Raw genomic sequence first — 22069 nt, forward strand, 5'->3', positions numbered from 1 at the left:
CAGCTGTGACCAGTCTGGAGCTTCTTGGTTTTACTGATGATTTTGGTGAGCGTTGTGGGGGTGCACCTGTTCTTACAACACAAGTTACCGTACTACCTGGTGTTATCTAGACAAGTGTCCTCACCTTTGTGTGAATTTTTGGTCTCCAGCCTCAGGGTGCACTTTTAGGGGTGTGCACGTACACACAGACACAAAGAGGTTGGGGGGGAGTAAGGGAGTAGGGGGGAGGCTAATGATGTTTCGAAATAATATTGATTGTCAGATGCCTCAACATATAAATGATAGTAACATGTGAGCCATTTAGGCTGTGGCTGGCAGTAACTTAAGAACCAATGCCTCTCCACGGAAGTGAATGAAGGAGGAGAGAACTGAACAAACCTCTCTGGGAGGAGCAGAATACGTCATCTTTTCATCACGCAAAAACCAAGACAAAGTTAAATTCAACAATAAGTCCTATAAAGTCTTATGAGCCGCGGAGTAAAGTTAAGGGTTTCAAATGTGAGCGATATGATTTTGAGCCTGAAGTCCATCAATGAAATGCTTCTTGAATGTGCTCGAGAACAACATGCATGGCTGTGGATGATCTTTAGGCGGATACTGACGGGCGACCACCGCGCATGTTTAATGTTCTCGTGCAGCCCCTCATAGGCTGACTGACGAGGCTCATAGTTACCTCTGGATAGTGACAGGCGGAAGGAGAAGTAGTTCCTATCAACTAGGTGCTATGTTGGTGAAATCATGATGGTGGAGTATTTATTTTCATGTTAATATAAAATACACATTTGCCCCGTCTATGAATCTTTCTCTGCACGAATGCTGTTATCGGAAGTCGATGATCAGTGATCGGCACAGCCAACAGGTTCGCATCGAGTGCGCACTGAGAAACCTTTGGTAGCTGCTGCTGCGGCACAGGGGCAAACTCCCTCTTCCATAAAGTTTTAGACAGAGAAGCAGATCATGCGTTAATGTCATGTCCAGCAGAAAGACTCCTGCGTTCTGCCCTCGGACCGTCCTGCTGCTGCTGCTGCTGTTTGACGCAGGACAGCTGGGTGTCGAGGCGCACCCGTTACTCGTGTTCTTGATCGATGGATTCCGCTACGACTACATGGATGACCTGCACCATTTACCCGGATTTCGTGAGCTTGTGGAAAATGGTGTGAAGGTTGACCACTTAACGCCGGACTTCCCAAGCTTGTCATACCCTAATTATTATTCCTTGATGACAGGTAATCCGTCTCTTTATGCGTCTCTGTAGCTTCTAACACAATAACTGATATTGTAAGAAGACATTAGGTGTAACTCCCAGCTGATCAAACAAATACGTTTGATTTAATCAGCTGGGGAAATGTTTTAGGCCCTAAACAACCAGATCTAATTACCCGGACATGTAAAACATGTAAAACATGTAAAACATGTAAAACCCAAGAACATAAAAGTTACACTAGAGGCGCCCTGAGAGGCCTTTTAATTATACATAAAAGCGCATTAACTTTGAGGCCGTGAGAGGACAACAAAAAACACATAAATAGAAAAAGTAGGTGATTAAAATCCAGCCGTCTACACGACACATTAGTCATTAGAGTCCGTGTGCGATTTGCACATTCCTGTGTTGTCCAGCAGTGTAATGGCGGCTGGGATAGTTTCAAGCCGTGCATCCTAAGTCATCTTCCTGACGGGATCAGTTTGTGTTCAGAGTTTCAGCTGGGACTGCCTGCTCACAGACGGGGAAGCTCTCACTTTCTCCAAAGCTGTTTGGATGCTTCTTTTTACGCTGCTTGACTGGTAATAAGAGACTTCTCTGTAATCTCTGACTGCCTAGTTAAACATTAGCTTTATACTGTCTAAATAATTTAAAAAGAAAGTCTGTCTGCAGTTAGTTTAATTGTATAATATGTAATAATTGAAGTTAACTATCTGAACATGGCACATGAAAAGGCTTCTATCTACACAGAGGAGATTTAAACATCACAATACTGATGAGTTTGGGTTGTGCTGTATAAGAGAACAGCAAATATTCAGGGATACACACAGAACAAGGTTTATGACCAATACTGATACTGTAAATGTGTAAATCTGCCAGCAGTCTTTTGATTTTTTTATACAAAATAGAAAAAAATACTTTGGAGATATGTCTCTATGCGTACCTTAAAGTAACACGCAAATATAAATTGTTAAAGCATAAATATTTGTTTGCCCATAAATAATTTTTACTCAAAAAAAATCTACTTTTGTTTGCCAATAAATTATTTGAATTTGTTACAATAATTACGAGAGTATAACAGAAGAAAAATGTGATACAAAATTACAAGACAATTTTGGAGACTGTGTGCAGTGTTATTGTAATTTTCTGTCATTTATACAACAGAAAAGTCAGTAGAACTGTAATGTGCTAAAATCCAGAGCAGTTTTTGTTTGCCAGAACTCTTGGCGGGGGGGGGGGGCTGATTCAACACACAATGGCCTGAGGATAGAAACTCCTCTTGAGCTTCTCTGTTCTTGTTCGGATGGTGCAGAACCTTCTGCCTGATTTCAGGCAGCAGTTCGTTGCTGGGATGGGACGGGTCTTTCAAAATCAGAGTTGCTCTAGTCCAGCAAGTCCTGACGTAAATGTCCTGTAGGGAGGGAGAGCAGTCCTGCAGCAGCGTTCTGCTGTACGGATCACTCTCTGAAGAGCTTTTTTATCCTTCACACAGCTGTTTCCAAACCAGGATGTGATGTTCTGTGTGAGGATGCTCTCCACAGCGCCTGTATAGAAAGTCCTGAGGATCGCTGGAGAGACCCTGAACTTCCTCAGTTGTCGTAGGTGGTACAGGCGCTGCCTAGCCTTTTTGGTCTGGACATGAGTGTGGGCAGCCCATGTCATACGATAAGAGTGTGACGATAAAATGCAAACTGTGCCCAGGACTGACACAGACTCATTTCATATGGATAACAGAAGTTCAGAAAGCATCCACATAAACACACTAACAGAAAATAAGCCAAGAACTTGGAGTGATAGTACAGTCTAGTGTATGTGAACCCCAGACCAGCAGCCAGACCTCAACCTAACAAAAGGCTTGCAGCCTCTGTTTCTTGGTAGTAACTGTTCTGAAGTTTCTTTACACTTGATGTTTGCTTTGGGTTTCGTTGATTTTGTGCATATGTAAATACTTCATGAGGGTAGGGAGTTGTGTTGGTGTGTGGGACTGTAAGGTATATATTGTTAACTTGTGACGATGCATTTCAGGTCATTTTATAGAGTAGTGAGAAAGTAATGTAACGAGGGGTGAAACAGGTAACTTTCTCTGCGAATAATTGAGTAACATACTGCATTACTATCAATAAAAGTAATAAGTAATATATTACTCTTAAAAGACTTTTAAAGAAAGTCATTGTCAGCACAAACATACGATAAAATTAGAAGCACATAGCGAAACTGAGGCCAACGCTGGTTTTAATGGGCCAACCTCACACACAGCTCACACACTCTTATGGCACGCACCGGCGAATACCCACCTTTTAAGTCTACGATACATATTTCATATGTTACATGTTACAGTCAAATAAAAAGTTCAATCCAATTTATGTAGCGCACAATATTGTAAGATTAAAACGCTACAATAACCTGATACAAAGAAACCCAACAATCAGACAGCTGAGCACTTTAGCGACAGTGCTAAAGGTGTGAAGGAGAAACCCTCAGTGCATCATGGGAAACCCCAGCTGTGCCCTGTGTGAAAGGGGCTGTAATAAAAGGACGCGGCGTGCGCTCTGAAACCCATTCGTTTCTATTGCCACGCAATAAAGGTTCCTGTTGTGCTGAGCCGAGCACAGCGTAACCAGGAGTACTTGCACATGTTCAAACCGGCTGACCTTTGACCGCTGTGCATTGCAACGTACCTTCAACAGAAACAAAGCCTACAGCTGTGCAAAGTTCAACCACATGATAAAGGAAACCACTCTGTGCGTATCCGAGTCATGTGACCCTTTTGACAGAAGTTTAAGTGCATATAAAGGGACCTCCATTACAACAGCTCTGCAGACCTCAGGGGTGTGGAAATGTCACACTCTTCACTAGTGGGGATAGTTACAAAGCTTTCTTCTTCATGAATGAGCTGTACATGTTTTTTTAATTACACATCTGGACACAATAAAACACAAACTCTCATAGAAGATGTAAAGTCATATCAGTACACTTAGAGCGGCCGCACAAAATGACGTATGCCTCCCATTCTACTTTTAAATACTCTAGGAACAACAAGTAGGCCTGCAGAGCGAGAGCCAAGTGCTCTAATAGGGTGATATGGTACTACAAGGTCATTAAGATAAGATGGGGCCTGATTATTTAAGACCTTGTATGTGAGGAGCAGGATTTTGAATTCTGGATTTAACAGGAAGCCAAAACAGGAGAAATCTGCTCTCTCTTTCTAGTCCAGTCCCACACTGCACAGAGCAGGAGGTATGAAGTGCAGCAAACAAACCCTCAAGATGTGCTTATAATAACAATTTTATAGACAGTGATACTAATTATAGTGGGGGGGAGAGTGGGGGTCGTGAAATGTTTTCTTCTTCCTGAGGGGGCGTAACAGAAAACAATTGAGAAGCAGTGCCCTGAGTCAAGCTGAGAAAGGGAGATCAACGTGGTTGCTAGAGTTGCAACACGAGAACGTGCACCAGCTAACAGCAGCTGGAGCTTTGGGAGCTGGAAGCAGATCTCGCGTGAATGGCCTGCAGTTGACCATCGATCACCAAGCGACGACTTGCCAACTGTCCGCACGAAACCAAATATGGATGTCGACTAACAGAGCTCTCGTCGTGGCCCCCAAAGCCCCACTGATGATGAGGATGATGAAGATGATGATGAAGAAACATCTCTTGACTTGAGCCATCACTCACTAACTGCAGCAGAAACCTTCATCCGTGCCCTTGTCACCACCTGGCTTGATAACTATAATGGAGCAGCTCCAGTATGTCCAGAGCTCCTCCAGGCTTCTATGAGGCACTAAGCTCTGGAAACATCAACGCCACCCTCAGAAATCTCCTGCTCAAGTCCTGCATTACTTCCAAATCCCTCAATGCCCTGGCCCCTCAGTACCTCTGCTGCACCCATACACACAGTCTGGGTTGCTGCATCCTCAGCTATGGGTCTGCTTTCTGTCCCACACGCCCACCTCCACCCCGTGTGGCGGCCCCTCACCCTCACACGAGCCCGTCACTGAAACTTCTCAAAACTCAAGTCTTCAACGAAACCTTGAACCTTTAGTCTTGTTTTTGTTTATTTATACTGTTGTGAAGCATCTTTGGGTTTGTTGAAAGATAAATACATTATACACATCTAAGTCATTAATATTATTATTATTACTTGCTGAACCAGGGGCCCGAAGACTTGTGTTCACCTCTTAACGGGTCATAGAAGTAGGTCAGGTCTGGGTCCAGAGGGTGGCCAGATTGTTCTGTCATGATTACAGGTTAAGCTGTTTATTTAAAAAGGTGAAGTTTGTGTGGTGATAAAAGAATCTGAGTGGAGCTAAACACGAGTGGCTACGAAGGAGCGTCTGTAAGAGGAAGAAGGTCGTCAGCGTGCTACGGCTGGACATGCAGTTACGTGTGATCTGGAGCAGCAGGTAGTTCGAGGGAAGCACAGTAAAGGTAGAGGAGGGCCTAGTGGCATTAAGAGATTTGATTGGACAATCCAGTGTGAATAATGAAAATGAACCAATGAGCTGCTGTCAGTGTTTGTAGGGCTGATGCACGGCGGCCCATCTTTGTAATTTGAACATGTTTGATTTCATTAGATATTTTTTTACCTGATGTTTTTATTTAAAGTTTTTTTGGGAGAAAATATTTCAGTATTGCAGCCGGTAATGTTTCCTGTGGCTCTGTGAGCTAATCCAGATTATTGCCTGAGCACAGGATGATCAGTGTAACACAGGAACTAGAGAACCCCGTAGGTTCCTCTGTGGGGTTCTCTGGGATTACAGGCTTTGCTCCAGGCAGCAGAACTATCATAAACAAAGGTTTTTATGGGTTTAATAATGATTTACAAAGCGATGTGCTCTGAGCTGTGGGGCAACTTTTGTCTTGCATACAGTGTAATGTTACTTTTTATTATTATTGTTCTTATTATTAGGCCGTCATTGTGATATTCATCAGATGACTGGAAACTACATGTGGGATGAAGTCTCCAAGAAAGAATTCCTAATTGGGACCAATCCTGACAGCCGGTTGCCAATTTGGTGGGACGGGTCAGAACCACTGTGGGTCACCTTGCAGAAGCTGGGAAGGAAGGTTTTCATGTACTACTGGCCAGGTACGTGCACACGATCAATGTGAAATTCTATCTGAAGTTGTCTGTTTATTAAGGTGGTAAGTGGAAATGCAATGGCAAGCTGTTATTTGCAAACTGCACATTAGCTAAAAGTAGCATTTATCAGCGCTCACAGTTTTGGTGACCAAAATAGGGAAGCAACTGTCGATTCAGCATCAATTATTCCGTCAAGTAATCGGATAAGAAATGCTTTCGTCTGATTATCGAGTGATAATAAATATTCAAATGAGAAAAAAAACATCTTTCGTTGGTTTCCATTTTAGACACTGCAATGTTTGAAGGTTTAACTGCATCCGTGGTTAAAAGAAAACAAAGGAACCCTTGGATCGTGCTGACGTGCCGTCATTGACGTCGAATTTTAATTTTAGGTACAGTCAAAGTCAAATAAAACAAGATATGTATAAAGGATTTACCTTCACTATTGTTTATGCTGCTGAAAACAGCCGTTATGATGGCGTAGACTTATATAATAACCTAACAATCCTCAGGTCATGTAAAGAAAGGACGGCGGCCGTCAGCCTTCAGGAATCTGAGTAATTCAACCAGTCTGGTATCAGAGTGAGTTACCAGCTCAGGTCCAGTTCGTCTGCTCAGTAAATGGCTGCAGCCACTGTTAGCTATTTGTTATCACCTCCTCCAAACCTCAGTGATTTCTTAAAGGCCTGTGATCCCTCACCTCGAGGTGGCTGTGACTGTGTTTCTGGATCTTTAGGAATTGTTGCAACCTTCAGTTTGCTTTAGTTCACTCCTGTGGCACAGCAGTGTGACTCTTAGTGCTGTGGTGTTCTGTGTGGATTCTCTCTGGCGCTGTGGCTTTCTCCCACAGTCCAAAGTCATGTACAGGATTAGTTTCATTTGTGATTCTCAACTGTAGCTATAAATGTAAGCATGAATGGTTGACGGTCTCTTTTCCACGAGTAGCTACTTGGCTCCACTAGACTTGACGTTCGTGGTGTATCCGTCAGACTCGGGGACCACGCTGTTGTGTTTCTCATTTCCGCTGTTCCAAAAGTGGCAGTTTTGATTTTCATGAAGGAGACGCTTTCATGACTTATCAGGTGACGCAACTGAGTACCTGATTGGCGACATGCAGTCTGGTGATGTCACATTTTCTGATTACCTCAGATCGATTTGAGCCTTGACTGAGTAGGTACTGAAAAGATTCCTGTTACCAGGTACCATCAGAGATGGGCAGTAACGCGTTCCTGTAATCTGATTACTTTTTTCAAGTAACGAGTAAAGTAAGGGATTACTATTGCAAAAACGGTAATTAAATTACTGTTACTTTCCCGTAGGAACGCTGCGTTACTGTGTTACTAAAACCGTGATTTTTTGCAAGAATGTCTCACGACAGTGACGTAAGCGAGTGTTCGTGACAACAGCTGTGTGCAGATCAACAGTGGATCATATATCGAGTGCAGAGAGAGTATGAGCGTGCAGCGTTTAAAGTGTGGAAGTACTGACCTTACTTTGAGTTTGATTCCATACAAAGTGACAAAAACATTAGTGTCCGCTGTGCGTGGGAAGAAAACTTCTTTTTACAGTGAAAAACCCCTAAACTTCCAACAAGCACCGAGTAGCTACGACGTAATGGGAAACTCACAGAGAAACTCGCGGATTCTTCCACTGACCGCAGCACACCTGCACCAGGGTAAACCTCCGCCTACCCCACTCCTGCTTTACAGGTGAAAATAGAGCAACTTCCCCTGCCGGTGGCGGACTCCCTCAGGTGTCGGTGTGTTGGTGGTTCTTTGTGTCTGGGGGTGGGCGTCCGGGTACACACCGGCTCACTCCTTGGCGGCCGCTTGTCGGGGCCTGGGGCCTGGGGCTCGCTCGGGCCCCTTTGGAGGTGGGGTGCCCCCGGCCTCTCGGCCTAGGGCTCGGTCACTCAGGCGCAGCTGGGGGCCGGCGGAGCTCACGGGCGCGTCACTGCAACCCCCCCTGGCTTCTGCTCCGCGGCTGCTGAGTGAGCCCTCATCTGGGACTCTCCTCAGCTCTTACTGGAACAGTGGCGCGGCTGCCCCTCTGTTGGTCTTCCTTGGTCTCTTGTGTTCTGGGGGCCTCTGGATGTCTGGAGTTTTGATCTCCTCCATACCCGCTTCACACCCTGGAGGACGGGGCTGTGGCCCCCCCACACTCCCTAGCAGATCATTACATGGGGAAACCTTTGGAATGCAAGCATGCTGATCCACACAGGTATGCACACATGGGTATTCACAGACGCGGACTAAAGCTTTCTTGGCTGCTGCCTCAAAGCACACTGTGCGCTGTCTATCTTGCGTGCTGCACAATATCGTTTATTACTTAGTAAATATTGATATCTATGACTAGCTAGTTTATTGTGATGGTGCTTTGTTTTCTCTATTATTATGTTGCTCTTTGTTGTTTGCTGTCTCCTCTGTTTGTTTGTTTGTTTGTTTGTTTGTTTGTTTGTTTGTTTTTTTCTCCATACAGGTGACCCAGGAGTTTTTTTTGTTTTTTTTTTGTTTTGTTTTTTTTTTTTTTGTCTCTCTTCCCCCCCCTTCTCACCGTCTCTTCTCCCCTTGGGTTTTCTTTCTTTCTCTCCCCCTCTCTCTCTCATTCATTCCCCCTGTCCTATTTATTAAAAAAAAAAAAAAAAAAAAAAAAAAAGAAAATAGAGCAACAGGACCGCTGAGTCTTTGACTTTATTTATTTTCTGCTGTGTTTTACTTGCATCTATTTGAAAGACTGAGTGTAAACACAAAAAATATTTTATTTTATTTTATGAGCTGGAATGTGCAGAAAATAGGTTTAAATGTTAAACTAATTTCTTCCAGTCAGAGAATGTTGCAGATAATTAAATTTTTGCTTGATGCATAAAGTTAAAAGATTAAAACTAATAAAACAAGTTTTAAAAAGATCTATCGCTTTATCACCTGTTCAGGTTGTAAATCGTGTTTTTAAAAAGTAACTAAGTAATTAATTACTTTTGAAAATAAGTAATCAGTAAAGTAACGGGATTACTTTTTTGGGGAAGTTCAAGTAACTTGACCAACACTGGGTACCACCACCTGATGGAAAACCCTAAAAACGAGTTGAGCCGTGCCCACCTGACACAAGTAGGCACTAGTGAAAAAAGGCTGTATATGTCAGACTGGTAACATTTCCAGGGTGTAGCATGCCTCTCTCTCTGTGACAGCTGGTATAGGTGCCACAAATAGGGGACCAAACACCTTATTCTGTCTTGATGCATGCTCAATCATCCCGGTGACGTCTTCAGTCTCAGCTGACTGCAGGTTTCAATCTTATAAACAGGACATTTGCATAATGACTGAAACCACTGAAGGAACAATGGGCTGGGAGGTCAGTTCCTAAATCTTAATTATGCAAATTCTCATGACCACTGATCAATGGCCATGAGTCCCATTCACAGAGTTGGGGAATGGCTGCAATCACAGCATTGTAAGATGGTGACAGATGTACCCTTAGGCCCCTCCTCCATTCAGAGATGGTCTTTCCCTTTTCACGTAAATGGCCTCCTTGACTCCGCCCTCAAACCAGCGTTCCTCCCTGTCCAGGATGTTACATCCTCATCATTGAAAGAGTGTCCACTGGCCTGTAGGTGTGCATAGACTGCAGAGTCCTGGCCTGACGAGGTGGCTCTGCTGTGTTGGTCCATCCTCTCCGCCAGAGCTTGTTTGGTTTCCCCGATGTATGAATCCTGCACTTAACAGCGTACACTATGTTACTCGGTTTGTGTCGGGGACCCGATCCTTGGGGTGGACCAGTTTTTGGCGCAGCGTGTTTTGGGGTTTAACCCTCCTGTTATGTTGGTTTCCAGGAACACCAATTATGCTCCTGGGTTAATTTGACCCGGGGCAAATTTAAAAGTGTCAGAAACACCGGCATTGATTATTTTACAATTTTCTTTTATAATTTAGATTTTTTCCGTTTTCTGTAGTGATGCAGATGACATGTGACATCTCTTCTGTTCTGGGTCAATCTGACCACAGAGACCCGGTGTTTAGAAAAAATGCATCTCAGCTGCTCCGATACTCCTGACACGTACGGGATCACTGCAGGTGGGCAGCGGTTGTCCTTCTCTCCTGGATCGGCTGGAGCTTTCTTTAGGAGCCTTTCCAGCTTTGACAAAAGTCCAGCTGAGATAACCACATCTACTCAGGGCCTTCTTGATGTTCTTCTGCCTCCCTGGCTGCTGTGTCAGTGGGGATGGTGTTCGCTCTGTGTTGTAGCGTCCTGATGACGCCCAGTTTGTGCTCCAGTGGATGATGAGAGTCAAACCTTAGATACTGATCTGTATGTGTAGGTTTACGGTACACGTCAGCTTTTAGATGCCCCCCATTACTGATGGAAATCTCACAGTCTAAGAAGGCTAACCTGCCTTATTCTATGAGTTTCAGATCTGTGGACTCCGCACACTCTCACCATTTTCCTTCCCTGTTATATTGTTGTGAAGTACATTGTGAGGTTTATCCTGAAAGGCGCTATAGAAACCAAGTTTTACTTACTTACCACTAAAGCAGTGTTTGAGTGTGCCTTGTGATTCAGGTTGAACTTGATCTTGACTTGGTCGGTCTGGTTCAGACCTTGAGATGTTAGGGTCACTCATACTCAAAGTGTACTTTTGCAATTTTCGGTGATGTACAACTATTGGTAATTGTTCCCATCTATGCGCTAGCTTTCCAAACAAACGACCAACTATTACGGTCATGCCTGCTTACTTTCAGCATTAGCGAAGACACAATATCTACTTTTGAAATTAGGCTGAAAACTTGATAAAGCGTATCATTAGGGCTGGATCAGGTGACCCTGAATCCTCCCTGAGTTGCGCTGCAATAGGTCGAGGTTATTTTCCTTTTTCTATGTTTGTCCTTCACTCACTCTGTGTTTATACACCACTCTGTGTCTAATCATTAGTTATTATTAACCTCTGTCTCTCTTCCACAGCATGTCTTTATCCTTCTCTCACCCCAACCAATCACAGCAGATGGCCCCGCCCCTCCCTGAGCCTGGTTCTGCTGGAGGTTTCTTCCTGTTAAAAGGGAGTTTTTCCTGCTGCTAATCTTAGTATATCTCCATTGTGTGATTCATTTTAATGCTTTCTCCAGAAATGTTGGCTGTGAAAGGAACGCTCCAAATGCAACATGTCCTGCAACAGAGTGTCCAACCTAATATTTAATTAGTTAATTAGTTATAGGTGCAAAGGTAGGAGACGATTAACACGTCATTAGCATTTAATCTGGTTTATCACACTGAGCAACCATGCAAACATTTCTCCCAGCCCCACAGATCAGTTTTGTCATTTCATTTATTTATTTATTTATTTCACACTTGGTACAACAGATCAAACAAACCAACCACACTTTCTATCAGCACTACAACCATGTGTGAAAAGGAGCAGGAAGAAGAAAATGTTCTCATTAAACCCCGCCCCCTATCTACAATCCAACTTATATTACAAGTGGGCACCAAAAATCAGGGAACAAACTAATATTAACATTTCTCTCCGGTCCTAACACAAACCAAACAACAGATTTACAATCAGAATGTACCACTCCACATAGTAACAAGGAGAAAATACAATTAAATAAATAAAACAAAAAATTATAATGGATCCTTTTTCAATGAACTCCAATTTCATTCACATTCTTCATATTCAGTTATCGTTTTAAGCATGTAACACTTTTTAAAACAATGTAAACTTATATGATTCTTTAAATTATAATGAAGAGACTTCCACAGTCGTATACTCCTAACCGTTGCACTCATTAATCTCTGTGTAGTCCTAGCTAACTGATGCTTAAAATAAAATTTCCTTCTGCTGTCTTCTCCCCCTGAACACAATAAAAATACTCTTTGTAACTTAAAGGGCAAAATATTATTTTTAGCCTTAAACATAATTAATAGTGTCCGTAATTTCGCTAAATCTCCTAATTTTAATAATTTCGATTTTATAAATAATTTATTTGTATGTTCTCTATAATTAACGTTATGAATCATTCGTATCGCTTTCTTCTGTAATAAGTTTAGAGGTTTTATAGTATAGTAGATATTACTAACAACTGACATCTGTTTTATGCATTTTGTGTATTAGATCTTGTGATTGTTAGTCACTATGATATCATCATCATCATCATCATCATCATGATATCATTGAGTCTCATCAACCAGTCTGTCAGAATATTTGTCTGATTTTTAAATTGCTGTTTTTTTGTTTTAAATGAAGCTTTGAGGGTTGTGGCTGTAGCTCAGGTGGAGAACAGGTCACCTACTGACTGGATGGTTGGTGGTTCGATCATGCCAAGTGTCCTTGGGCAAGATATGAATCCCATGCTGCATCCATCAGAGTGTGAATGTTAGCTAGCACGTGCTTAGAAACAGTGAATGGGTGAATGCCCAAGTTGTCAGAATCAGTCCATTTACCATCTTGATAAAACTGATTTTAATACGTCTACAAACTTCCTGAAGTCATTTCCACATAACGGAGTGACACAAGAATATGACAGAATATGCCTTTTTATGCTTTTTGCCCCTGTGAGCGTGCCACTGCTGATTTTCCAGATGTGGGATGTCATCCCGTACTCGCCTGCCACTTCCTGTCTGTCAGGTCAAGTTTGTGATCTGCTGACATGTTCAAACTATCATCCAGTGACCTGTTTGACCAGTAAACAAACTGCAGGGGAGGATGTGACGTCAACATCTCTCAACTGGAGATGTCAGACGACAGGTCTGCAGTCCTTAAAGGGTTTTTTGGGAAAACTGTGGCTTGTTTGACGCAGGAGGGAACTTTTTTCACATGTCCTGATAGGTGTGGGGGAGGGCAGGGGGAAATGTTACATGGCGTGGGGGGCTGAGGGGTGTGAAACTGGGATTGTCGGCCAGTTGATACCTCTCCACAGCGTGGGTCGATGGTCTTCTGTGGCTGGTGACCTTCCAAACTGATGCAGGGTCGTTAGCTGAAAACCTGTGAGCAGCTTTGAGCGTGTTTTCTGGGAGGTTCCAAGTTACTCTGAGGTGTTCTTCTATCAAGGTTTGTTTTTACTGTGTGTTTGGGATCATTGTCGTGTTGGACAATGAAGCTGCTGCCACATGGTGGATCAACTCAGGATTAATTACTCCGTAAAATAAAATATTCATCTTCAAGAATGAAAGTTTATTTTAAAAGCAGCTAATGTCCAAACAATTTTAAAGCCTCCATAAAGCCTGAAGAGTACTTAAAAATTACAGTAGGTAAAAGTCTGGTGTCTCTTACACAAAATATCAGTAAACAACGCGAGAATTTTGCACAACATCAAAGATATTTATAGGATTCATGTGAAATATGAAGTTGTAAGCTAAGACAAAAAATCTTTTTTCAAAAGATGAAGAAGAAACAAAAAAAATATTCTTGCACACAAACTGTTTATTAAATTGAAAATGGATGAATGAAGAAATGTTAGCTGGGAATAGTTTTTGTGATTTGCAGTGCAAAAGGTCTTAAAGGTCACATTTATTATCCTAAATAAGTATATTCAAAGGAGGGAGAGAGGAAACCCCCCCCCCCCCCCCCCGAAGAATACATACAAAAAAAAAACAAAAAAAAAAAACAACAACAACAACACCTGCGCACATCCATGTATATAATCTTGGGGCAGATATGGGAGGAGGCCACACCTCCCAGTTTTACTTATTAAAGTAATCTATAAAGAGCTGCCAGATTAGGTAGAACTGTTTAACATTATCTCTTAATGAGAATTTAATTTTCTCCAAATGTAGATGATGCATTGTGTCTCTTAATAAAGCAGAATGAGTTGGGGGGGCTTTATTCTTCCAATTTAGAAATATAAGTCGTCTTGCAAGCAATGTTATAAAACTCAGAGCATGAATTTGTTTATTATTTAAGTCTTTGACTGTAGCTACACCAAATAGTGCCATTACTGGGTCTGGGGGGAGCTGTTTTTTAAAAATGTCAGACAGAATTTTAAATATTTTAGACCAGTAGGTGGCGATGTTGGGGCATGTCCAAAACATATGTGACAGTGAGGCAGAATTCTGGCCACATCGATCACATCTTGAGTCAGCCCCTGGAAACATCCTTGAAACCTTCAGTTTAGACAGATGGAGTCTGTGCAGGACCTTAAATTGTAGCAGTCCGTGCCTGCAGCAGACAGAAGTGGAGTGAACCAGTTCTTGTGCCTTAGTCCATTGATCTTCAGTGATGTTAGTAGCCAGTTCTTCACTCCAAGCATTTCTCAAGTGGTCCAGTGTAGTTGTACTGTCTATTTTCAAAAGTTGGTTGTAGATCCTAGAAATAGCTCCTTTCTTTAGCCGGTTCATCGGGAACAGATCATCTGAAACCAGTTTTTGTGGTTCATTGGGAAAGGATGGAAACGTTTCTTTAATAAAATGACGTATTTGTAAATACTTGAAAAAATCTCTGTTTTCTATGGAAAATTTTTGCTGAAGTTGTTGAAACGAAGGAAAAAGATTATAAACAGATCCTTGATTGTGTGTATCCCTTTGGAAGTCCATAACTGGAATGTGGATCCTGAGAGCAATGTGTATGCTTGGTTATGGATTAATGGTGTAAAGATTGAACATTGACGCCAATGAAAATGTTTTCTAATTTGAGACCAAACTTTTAGTGAGTCAGACACTACCGGATTTTTACATTTATGCTCACCCAGATCTGAGTTTGAATGAACCAAAGATTTAAGAGTATTGGAGAAAAAAGTCATACTTCCCATCCGTTCCCAATCAGGTCTATGTTCCCCGCCCCAGAATGACATACAACGTATGTTACAGGCCCAATAACAGAGCTGAAAGCAAGGCAACCCCATTCCTCCTGTAATCTTGGCTCTGTGGAGAAATATCTTTTTTATTCTGGGTGTCTTCTTGTTCCAGATAAACTGAGAGATTAACTGGTCTATTTTCTTAAAAAAGGTTTTTGTGATCAATATTGGGATACATTGAAACAAAAATAAAAATTTGGGTAAAGTGCTCATCCTAATGATATTTACTCGGCCAGCAAGCGAGATGGGCAGTTTGGACAGTCTTTCCAAGTTCTGTTCAGTTTGATGGTATAAATTAATAAAATTATATTTAAAAAGGCCAGAGAATTCACGGGTTACATTTATTCCAAGATATTTGAAGATATTTGAGATGGTATAAGGAAACGAGATCAATGTAGCACTATCTAATTTTTCTAAAGAACTAACAGGAAACAATATGCTTTTTGTTAGGTTGATTTTGTATCCAGAAATTTTCCCAAATTCAGTTAAAACTGTCATAATTTTTGGCAATGATTTAGTAGGGTCAGTGATATATAGCAACAAATCATCTGCATAGAGAGACACCTTATGTTCTACACCAAATCTCCTTATTCGTTTATAATCCTTTGCAGAGCGTAATTGAATGGCGAGAGGTTCTATGACAAGTGCAAATAGCAATGGGGACAAAGGGCACCCTGGTCTTGTAGAGCGGTGGAGGAGGAAAGGACTAGAAGTTATATTATTTGTATTAACCGAGGCCTTAGGTTTTGTGTAAAGCAGCTTAACAAAGGAGATATCATTAGGGCCTATGCCAAACTTTGACAGGGTCGAGAAGAGGAAATCCCACCCAACCCTGTCAAAGGCCTTCTCTGCATCTAATGAGAGTAGTATTTCAGAGTGATCAGAAGTATTATGTGTATATATAATGTTGAATAGCCTTCTAATATTAAAAGATAACTGTCTATTTTTTACAAATCCCGTTTGGTCCTCCGACACAACTGTTGGGAGAACCATCTCTAATCGCATAGCCAGAAGTTTTGACAATATTTTATTATCTACGTTCAATAGACTTATTGGTTTGTACGAACCAGGTTCCAAAGGATCCTTACCAGGCTTGTGGATTAGAGAGATAGTGCTATCATACATGGTTGAAGGTAAGCATCCTTTAGTTAGAGCTTCGTTATATACCTCCAAAAGAACGGGTGAAATTTGTTCGCAGTGATTTATTAATTATTTTTCTTACACGCATAAGAAAAACATATGAAACAAATTCATTTTAAAGCTGTGAAATTTTGTGTTCGGCACCGCCTGGCTTCACTGCAAATGGCGGCTGACTTTATCACAGTGCTGGTCTGGGGACAGCTTTAACATCACTCCGGGTTCTTGGCTGGCTTAGCGCTACCGTGCTGTCTGTGCTTGTGAAGAGCTGCAGTTGTGTTTAACAGTATGATGCTGTTGTTCTGTCCTGCAGCAGTCTCCACTTTAACATCTTCCTCTCATCCTTTTGTGCAGTGACAATAAAAGTAATGTCCAAATCCTCTGACACACAGATTGAAATCAGCTGCTACTTCACACACATGTATTCTGACTCTTCTCTCGAGGGCATACCTCCACCTCTCTAGGCTCTCTTCCATCTAGATCACTACAGATCCCAATGTCCTCAGCAACCCCCCTGAGACACCTGCCTGACCTCATCTGTCCATCACCACTGCGAATAAGAACGGGCTTAGAGTTGGTTTCTTTACCACTGTCTCGCTGTCCTCATACATGCACTGCACCAGCCGTTCTCTAGATCCACAGTGCAGCTCCTTCTGGCTTTCTTTATACTTCTCCATCAACACTATTAAAGCTAGCATCACATCTGAAGTGCTCTCTCTCAGCATGAAGCCACAGCAGTTGTCACAACTCAGTAAGTCACTCCATAATATGGCCCATGCCCTGAAAAGCGTACTGAAGATGTGGAAATAAATAAATTCTTTCAGTGTAATTATTTCATTGTTTCCAGTAAAAACCCGACTTGTTAGCTGACATTACATGTAATTACAGGGTACTTGCGCCTTAGTTGCAGGTTGCAATAGAAAGTGTTACCAACTTATACAAACCATCAGAAAATAAAGAAGACGAGTAAACACAAGGGAACAATGAAGCTGAACTCCAGCAATAACAGAACGATAACCAACCAAACACAAAGATTACAATACAAAGACTCCTGACCCCAAAAACACTAAACCCAGGTTCAGAGAGGGACAATGACAACCAAGGGAAACTGCTGTAATTTCTTTTGTTAGAATAACAACACACATACACTCTGATGGCTGCTGGTCAACATAATAAGCAATTATTGTCTATGACATACAGGTAATGGGCTATCATAGCATGTTAACTGTTTACAGAGGTGCCTGTAAATGATGGAGTCATTTCATGTGTTTCAGGCTGTGAGGTGGAGATTCTGGGTGTCCGTCCATCTTTCTGTGAGGAATACGTGTACAACCCCTCAGAGAAAAATCTCACAGCATCAATAACAAATGCACTAACAGTCTTAAGGTAACATGAATATCAATGTGTGTAAATGTTAGCTGGATAGAAAAACTGTCTGTACGAAAGGCCGAATGAGGCAAGTTGTGAAAAGCACTTTGAGTGCTTAGTACAATAGAAAAGAGCTATAGAAGATCCGATCGATTCACGGTCTGTTTTGCACAGGGAGCGGTCGTTTGCTGTCAGAATTCATTATTGTTGTTGCAATTTAAATGCAGTTTGAATCAACACTGTGTTCCTCCATCAACTGAGCTCAGCCCTTTCTGAATGAGGTCTGCATCAGCCACGATGACCACAGCTGTCCGCTGCAACACTTAACAGCTGAACAGTTCCTCCAATAACTGTTGCAGCTTCACTGACATAAGGACAGTTACAGAAAATGTCTACCTCACATCACAGTAAGATGTCATACAATGTAAGCACCTTATTTTATTAGTTTGAGCCTGTGTTTCATTGCTTTTATTAACTTTACTACTGGAACATGGGTGTAATGTCACTCAGAGCTCCAGCATTCGATGTCTGAGGTAACTAGAATGCAGTGTCAGCTGTGGAAAGTAGGAAGGCACATTTATCCAGAATGAGGAGACTAGAGGTGAGAGTCCTAGGTGATGCACAGTGAGCTGATTCAAAGATAAGTCTGGGTAAGAAGCACAGCACAGAGAGAGCAGAAGAACAGACAGTGCAACAAGACGCAAAGATGAGCGTGACAGTTTTTGGTGCACTTAAGAAAATAACACTTAGAGAAGGTAGAAGACTAACCATTTAATCTGTGTGTGTGTGTGTGTGTGTGTGTGTGTGTGTGTGTGTGTGTGTGTGTGTGTGTGTGTGTGTGTGTGTGTCTGTGTGTGTGTGTGTGTGTCTTAGATCAAACCAAGCAGACATGGCAGCAATATATTATGAGAACATTGATGTGGAGGGCCATCACTTTGGTCCAGACTCTCGTCAGGTCAAAACAGCTGTGCAACAACTGGATCTTGCAATGCAGAAACTCAACAGCAAAATCAAAGTAATAACACAATAACTGTCACTACAGTTGCAGATTCTGCAATTTTTCCTGTCATGTGGTTTGTTTTCATGTTCTTTCATTCTTTCAACGTTTTCATTCTTGTTTTTGTGATGTTCCTGCAGGAGATGAACATGGTGAACCAGCTGAATATAATGTTGTTTTCAGACCACGGTATGACAAAAATCCACTGGATGGAGAAGGTCATAGAGCTGGATAAGTATATCAACATGGCAGACATCGTCAAGATGATGGACAGAGGCCCAGTGGTCAGTCTTTGGCCTGAAGAAAACAAGTTCCAGGAGGTGAAACCAGAGTCATTGGCTCTCTCTGTGCACTATAGGTCATTTCTGTGAGCGCTCGCACTCTTGTGCTATTGTCACTGTAATCACAACCATTTTATGTCATGAAACTTGTGACTGTCAGGAAACTACACCTTAGTCAAATGAATGAGCCAATGGTTGTATTACATACAGAATAACACATTACAAAGTATTAGATCATAATATTTTTCAACAATGCAGTTTCAGCGTACTGAATTCAATAATGACAATACAGTTACAATGATGTCATTACATCAAATATCGTTTTTTCCTGAGCACTCACACCTGTCTATAACTTTTGAGGACTAGAGATATGAAAAGGATTTTGTATTTTTATTGCACGACAAAACAAGATAAAGTGCAAACTGTGACATGGGCTGAAGCAACTACATTATATGCTAACACGTCAGCTCTTTGCAAGCATCCACACAAAACTCACAGAACTCTGTGGAACTGTAACAAGGTGCAAACCACTGTTTCTACTCGAGACCAGGAAAGCCACATAAAGCTTTGGCAGCTAAAACCAAGATGAACTTTTACCATAATTATGGGATGAAAATGGTTGAAGAAGGAAAGGAACAAAGCTCACCACATTATCTGTAAACACGATAAAGGCAGAGTTATGGGATGCACATATAGGTTTACCAAGAGAGTCAGGTCCTTAGTATTATTAATGTTGTGACTGCTGATATAAGTAGTAGGATAAATTCCCAAGTGCACAGGGCTTTACTGCAAAATGGATTGGACAGCACTTTATGGTGCAAATGAATAATGATGCAAATCATACTGCAAAGCAACCCAACTTTCTCATGGCAGAGAAATTCGGAAGGTTGCCGGTTCGAGCCCCGGCTCCGACAGTCTCGGTCGTTGTGTCCTTGGGCGACACACTTCACCCGTTGCCTACTGGTGGTGGTCAGAGGGCCCGGTGGCGCCAGTGTCCGGCAGCCTCGCCTCTGTCAGTGCGCCCCAGGGTGGCTGTGGCTACAATGTAGCTGCCATCACCAGTGTGTGAATGTGTGAATGAATGGGTGGATGACTGGATGCGCTTTGGGGTCCTTAGGAACTAGTAAAGCGCTATACTGTCATGATCAGGCTGTGTGCAGGCAGGATGAGGACCCAAACACAAACTCACGGGACAACAGGACTGAACTCAAAATACAGCTTTATTGCTGACAGAGGATAAAGGCGATACAAAATAATATGAAACTGAACTGGGAAGCACTAAGGAACTGACTCACGAGGAAACACACGGCGGGGCACACAGTCATGAGGGAGAACACGACACTGAACTGAGGGAGACGTGGACATACATGCACAGAGGGTAAACGAGGGAAGTGGGAGCACACGGGGAACACAGCTGACACAGATAATCGTAACGAGACAGGGCAGGGGTGAACACAACATGACGCATACTGACGAGACACTGTCAAAGTAAAACAGGAAGTACAGAGGTTCAGACAGGAGGAGAGAGCACGGACATAACGGAAAACATGGAATAAAACACAAGGAGGGGAAACAAGGGCTCACAGATACACAGAGGGGCACACAGGGGGTAACCAAATAAGGAACATCTTAACTAAACCACCTGGGAACCAAGGCATAAATAGGGAACAAAATACAAAACACACAAAAACTAAGAATACTGGGCCAACATGGCCCAGGACCATGACATATACAAATACATTTTACCTGATTTCAGCCCATTCTTTCAATTCAGTTCACAAATAACAAGTGGAGGTAACTGTAGTAAAGGCTAGAGATGGTAATTAATAAGAATGTAGGGATTCTGATTCTGTTATCGATATTACTTATCAGTTCTCTCATTGGTTGTCACTGGGTTCTCACTAGCTCCACTTTACCTTTGTGCTAATTAATTGCATGTTGTAAAGCTGAGGCTACAGTTGCACACACCAACACACATCCAAATCCTGATGAGGACACACGTATGATCTTTAGTATTTTGCTATGAACACAAAGCCGACAGCACAAAACAAAGATGAAACCCCGCACAAAGAGACTTCAAAGCGATCGCCACGGTGATTCTACTGTAGAAACCTGAGAAGGTAGAAAGGCTGTTGCTTACCTGATTTGCAGCTCACAAAGGACCGCCCACTTCACCGTGGTCGAGGTACGAGGTGGCTCTGCTGTGTTGTAGCCAGAGGTTGTTTGGTTTCCCTGCTGTATGAATCCTGCCAATCCTCCTGCACTTAACAGCGTACATTATGTTACTCGGTTTGTGTCGGGGACCCGATCCTTGGGGGGGACCAGTTTTTGGCGCAGCGTGTTTTGGGGTTTAAAAGCCACAGAGACCCGGTGTTTAGAAAAAATGCATCTCAGCTGCTCCGATACTCCTGACACGTACGGGATCACTGCAGGTGGGCAGCGGTTGTCCTTCTCTCCTGGATCGGCTGGAGCTTTCTTTAGGAGCCTTTCCAGCTCTGACAAAAGTCCAGCTGGGATAACCACATCTACTCAGGGCCTTCTTGATGTTCTTCTGCCTCCCTGGCTGCTGTGTCAGTGGGGATGGTGTTCGCTCTGTGTTGTAGCGTCCTGATGACGCCCAGTTTGTGCTCCAGTGGATGATGAGAGTCAAACCTTAGATATTGATCCGTATGTGTAGGTTTACGGTACACGTCAGCTTTTAGGTGTCCCCCATTACTGATGGAAATCTCACAGTCACAGAAGGCTAACCTGCCACTGTTCATATCCTCCCTGGTGAATTTGATGTGTCGGTCCACCGAGTTAATGTGATCCGTGAACTGTGGAACGTCCTGAGATTTGATTTTCACCCAGGTGTCATCCACATATCTGAACCAATGGCTTGGTGGTGTTCCAGGGTAGGATAGCAAAGCCCTCTTTTCCACTTCTTCCATGTACAAAAAGGGTGAAACTGGGGAGCCCACGGCACACCCATGTTTCTGCCTGTAGGACTGACCCTTGTATGTGAAGACACAGTTCAAACACACTTGGTCGATGCTGAGAGCGGTCCTGCTGCTGAGGTTGGGGTCATCCTGTAACCTCTTTCGAACTACCTCCAGCGCTTCCTCGACTGGGATGCAAGTGGAGAGAGATGTAACGTCGTACGAGACCGTGGTTTCATCTGCCTCCATCATGACATCTCTCACTTCCTGGGTCTCATAAGTATTTTCATCACTGAGCAGTGACAACA

The 22069-nt window shown here is 42.6% G+C and overlaps 1 protein-coding gene across 1 annotated transcript in view; it reads left to right on the forward strand.

The window, feature by feature from the left end:
* Positions 1–624: 624 nt before the first annotated feature.
* enpp6 (ectonucleotide pyrophosphatase/phosphodiesterase 6) overlaps positions 625–22069 on the forward strand; it is a 27389-nt gene continuing 5944 nt past the window's right edge. Inside the window, exons 1-5 of the mRNA XM_085467692.1 lie at positions 625–1226; positions 6110–6289; positions 17472–17583; positions 18439–18580; positions 18703–18882. Coding sequence (XP_085323818.1) covers positions 971–1226; positions 6110–6289; positions 17472–17583; positions 18439–18580; positions 18703–18882 — 870 coding nt within the window. The 5' untranslated portion in view covers positions 625–970. The remainder of the gene's footprint in view (positions 1227–6109; positions 6290–17471; positions 17584–18438; positions 18581–18702; positions 18883–22069) is intronic.

This window comes from Copadichromis virginalis, linkage group LG2, assembly GCF_057382275.1.
Source record: "Copadichromis virginalis isolate Kocher_CV1m ecotype Utaka linkage group LG2, C_Virginalis_male_GT1.1, whole genome shotgun sequence".
NCBI classification, from domain to species: domain Eukaryota; kingdom Metazoa; phylum Chordata; class Actinopteri; order Cichliformes; family Cichlidae; genus Copadichromis; species Copadichromis virginalis.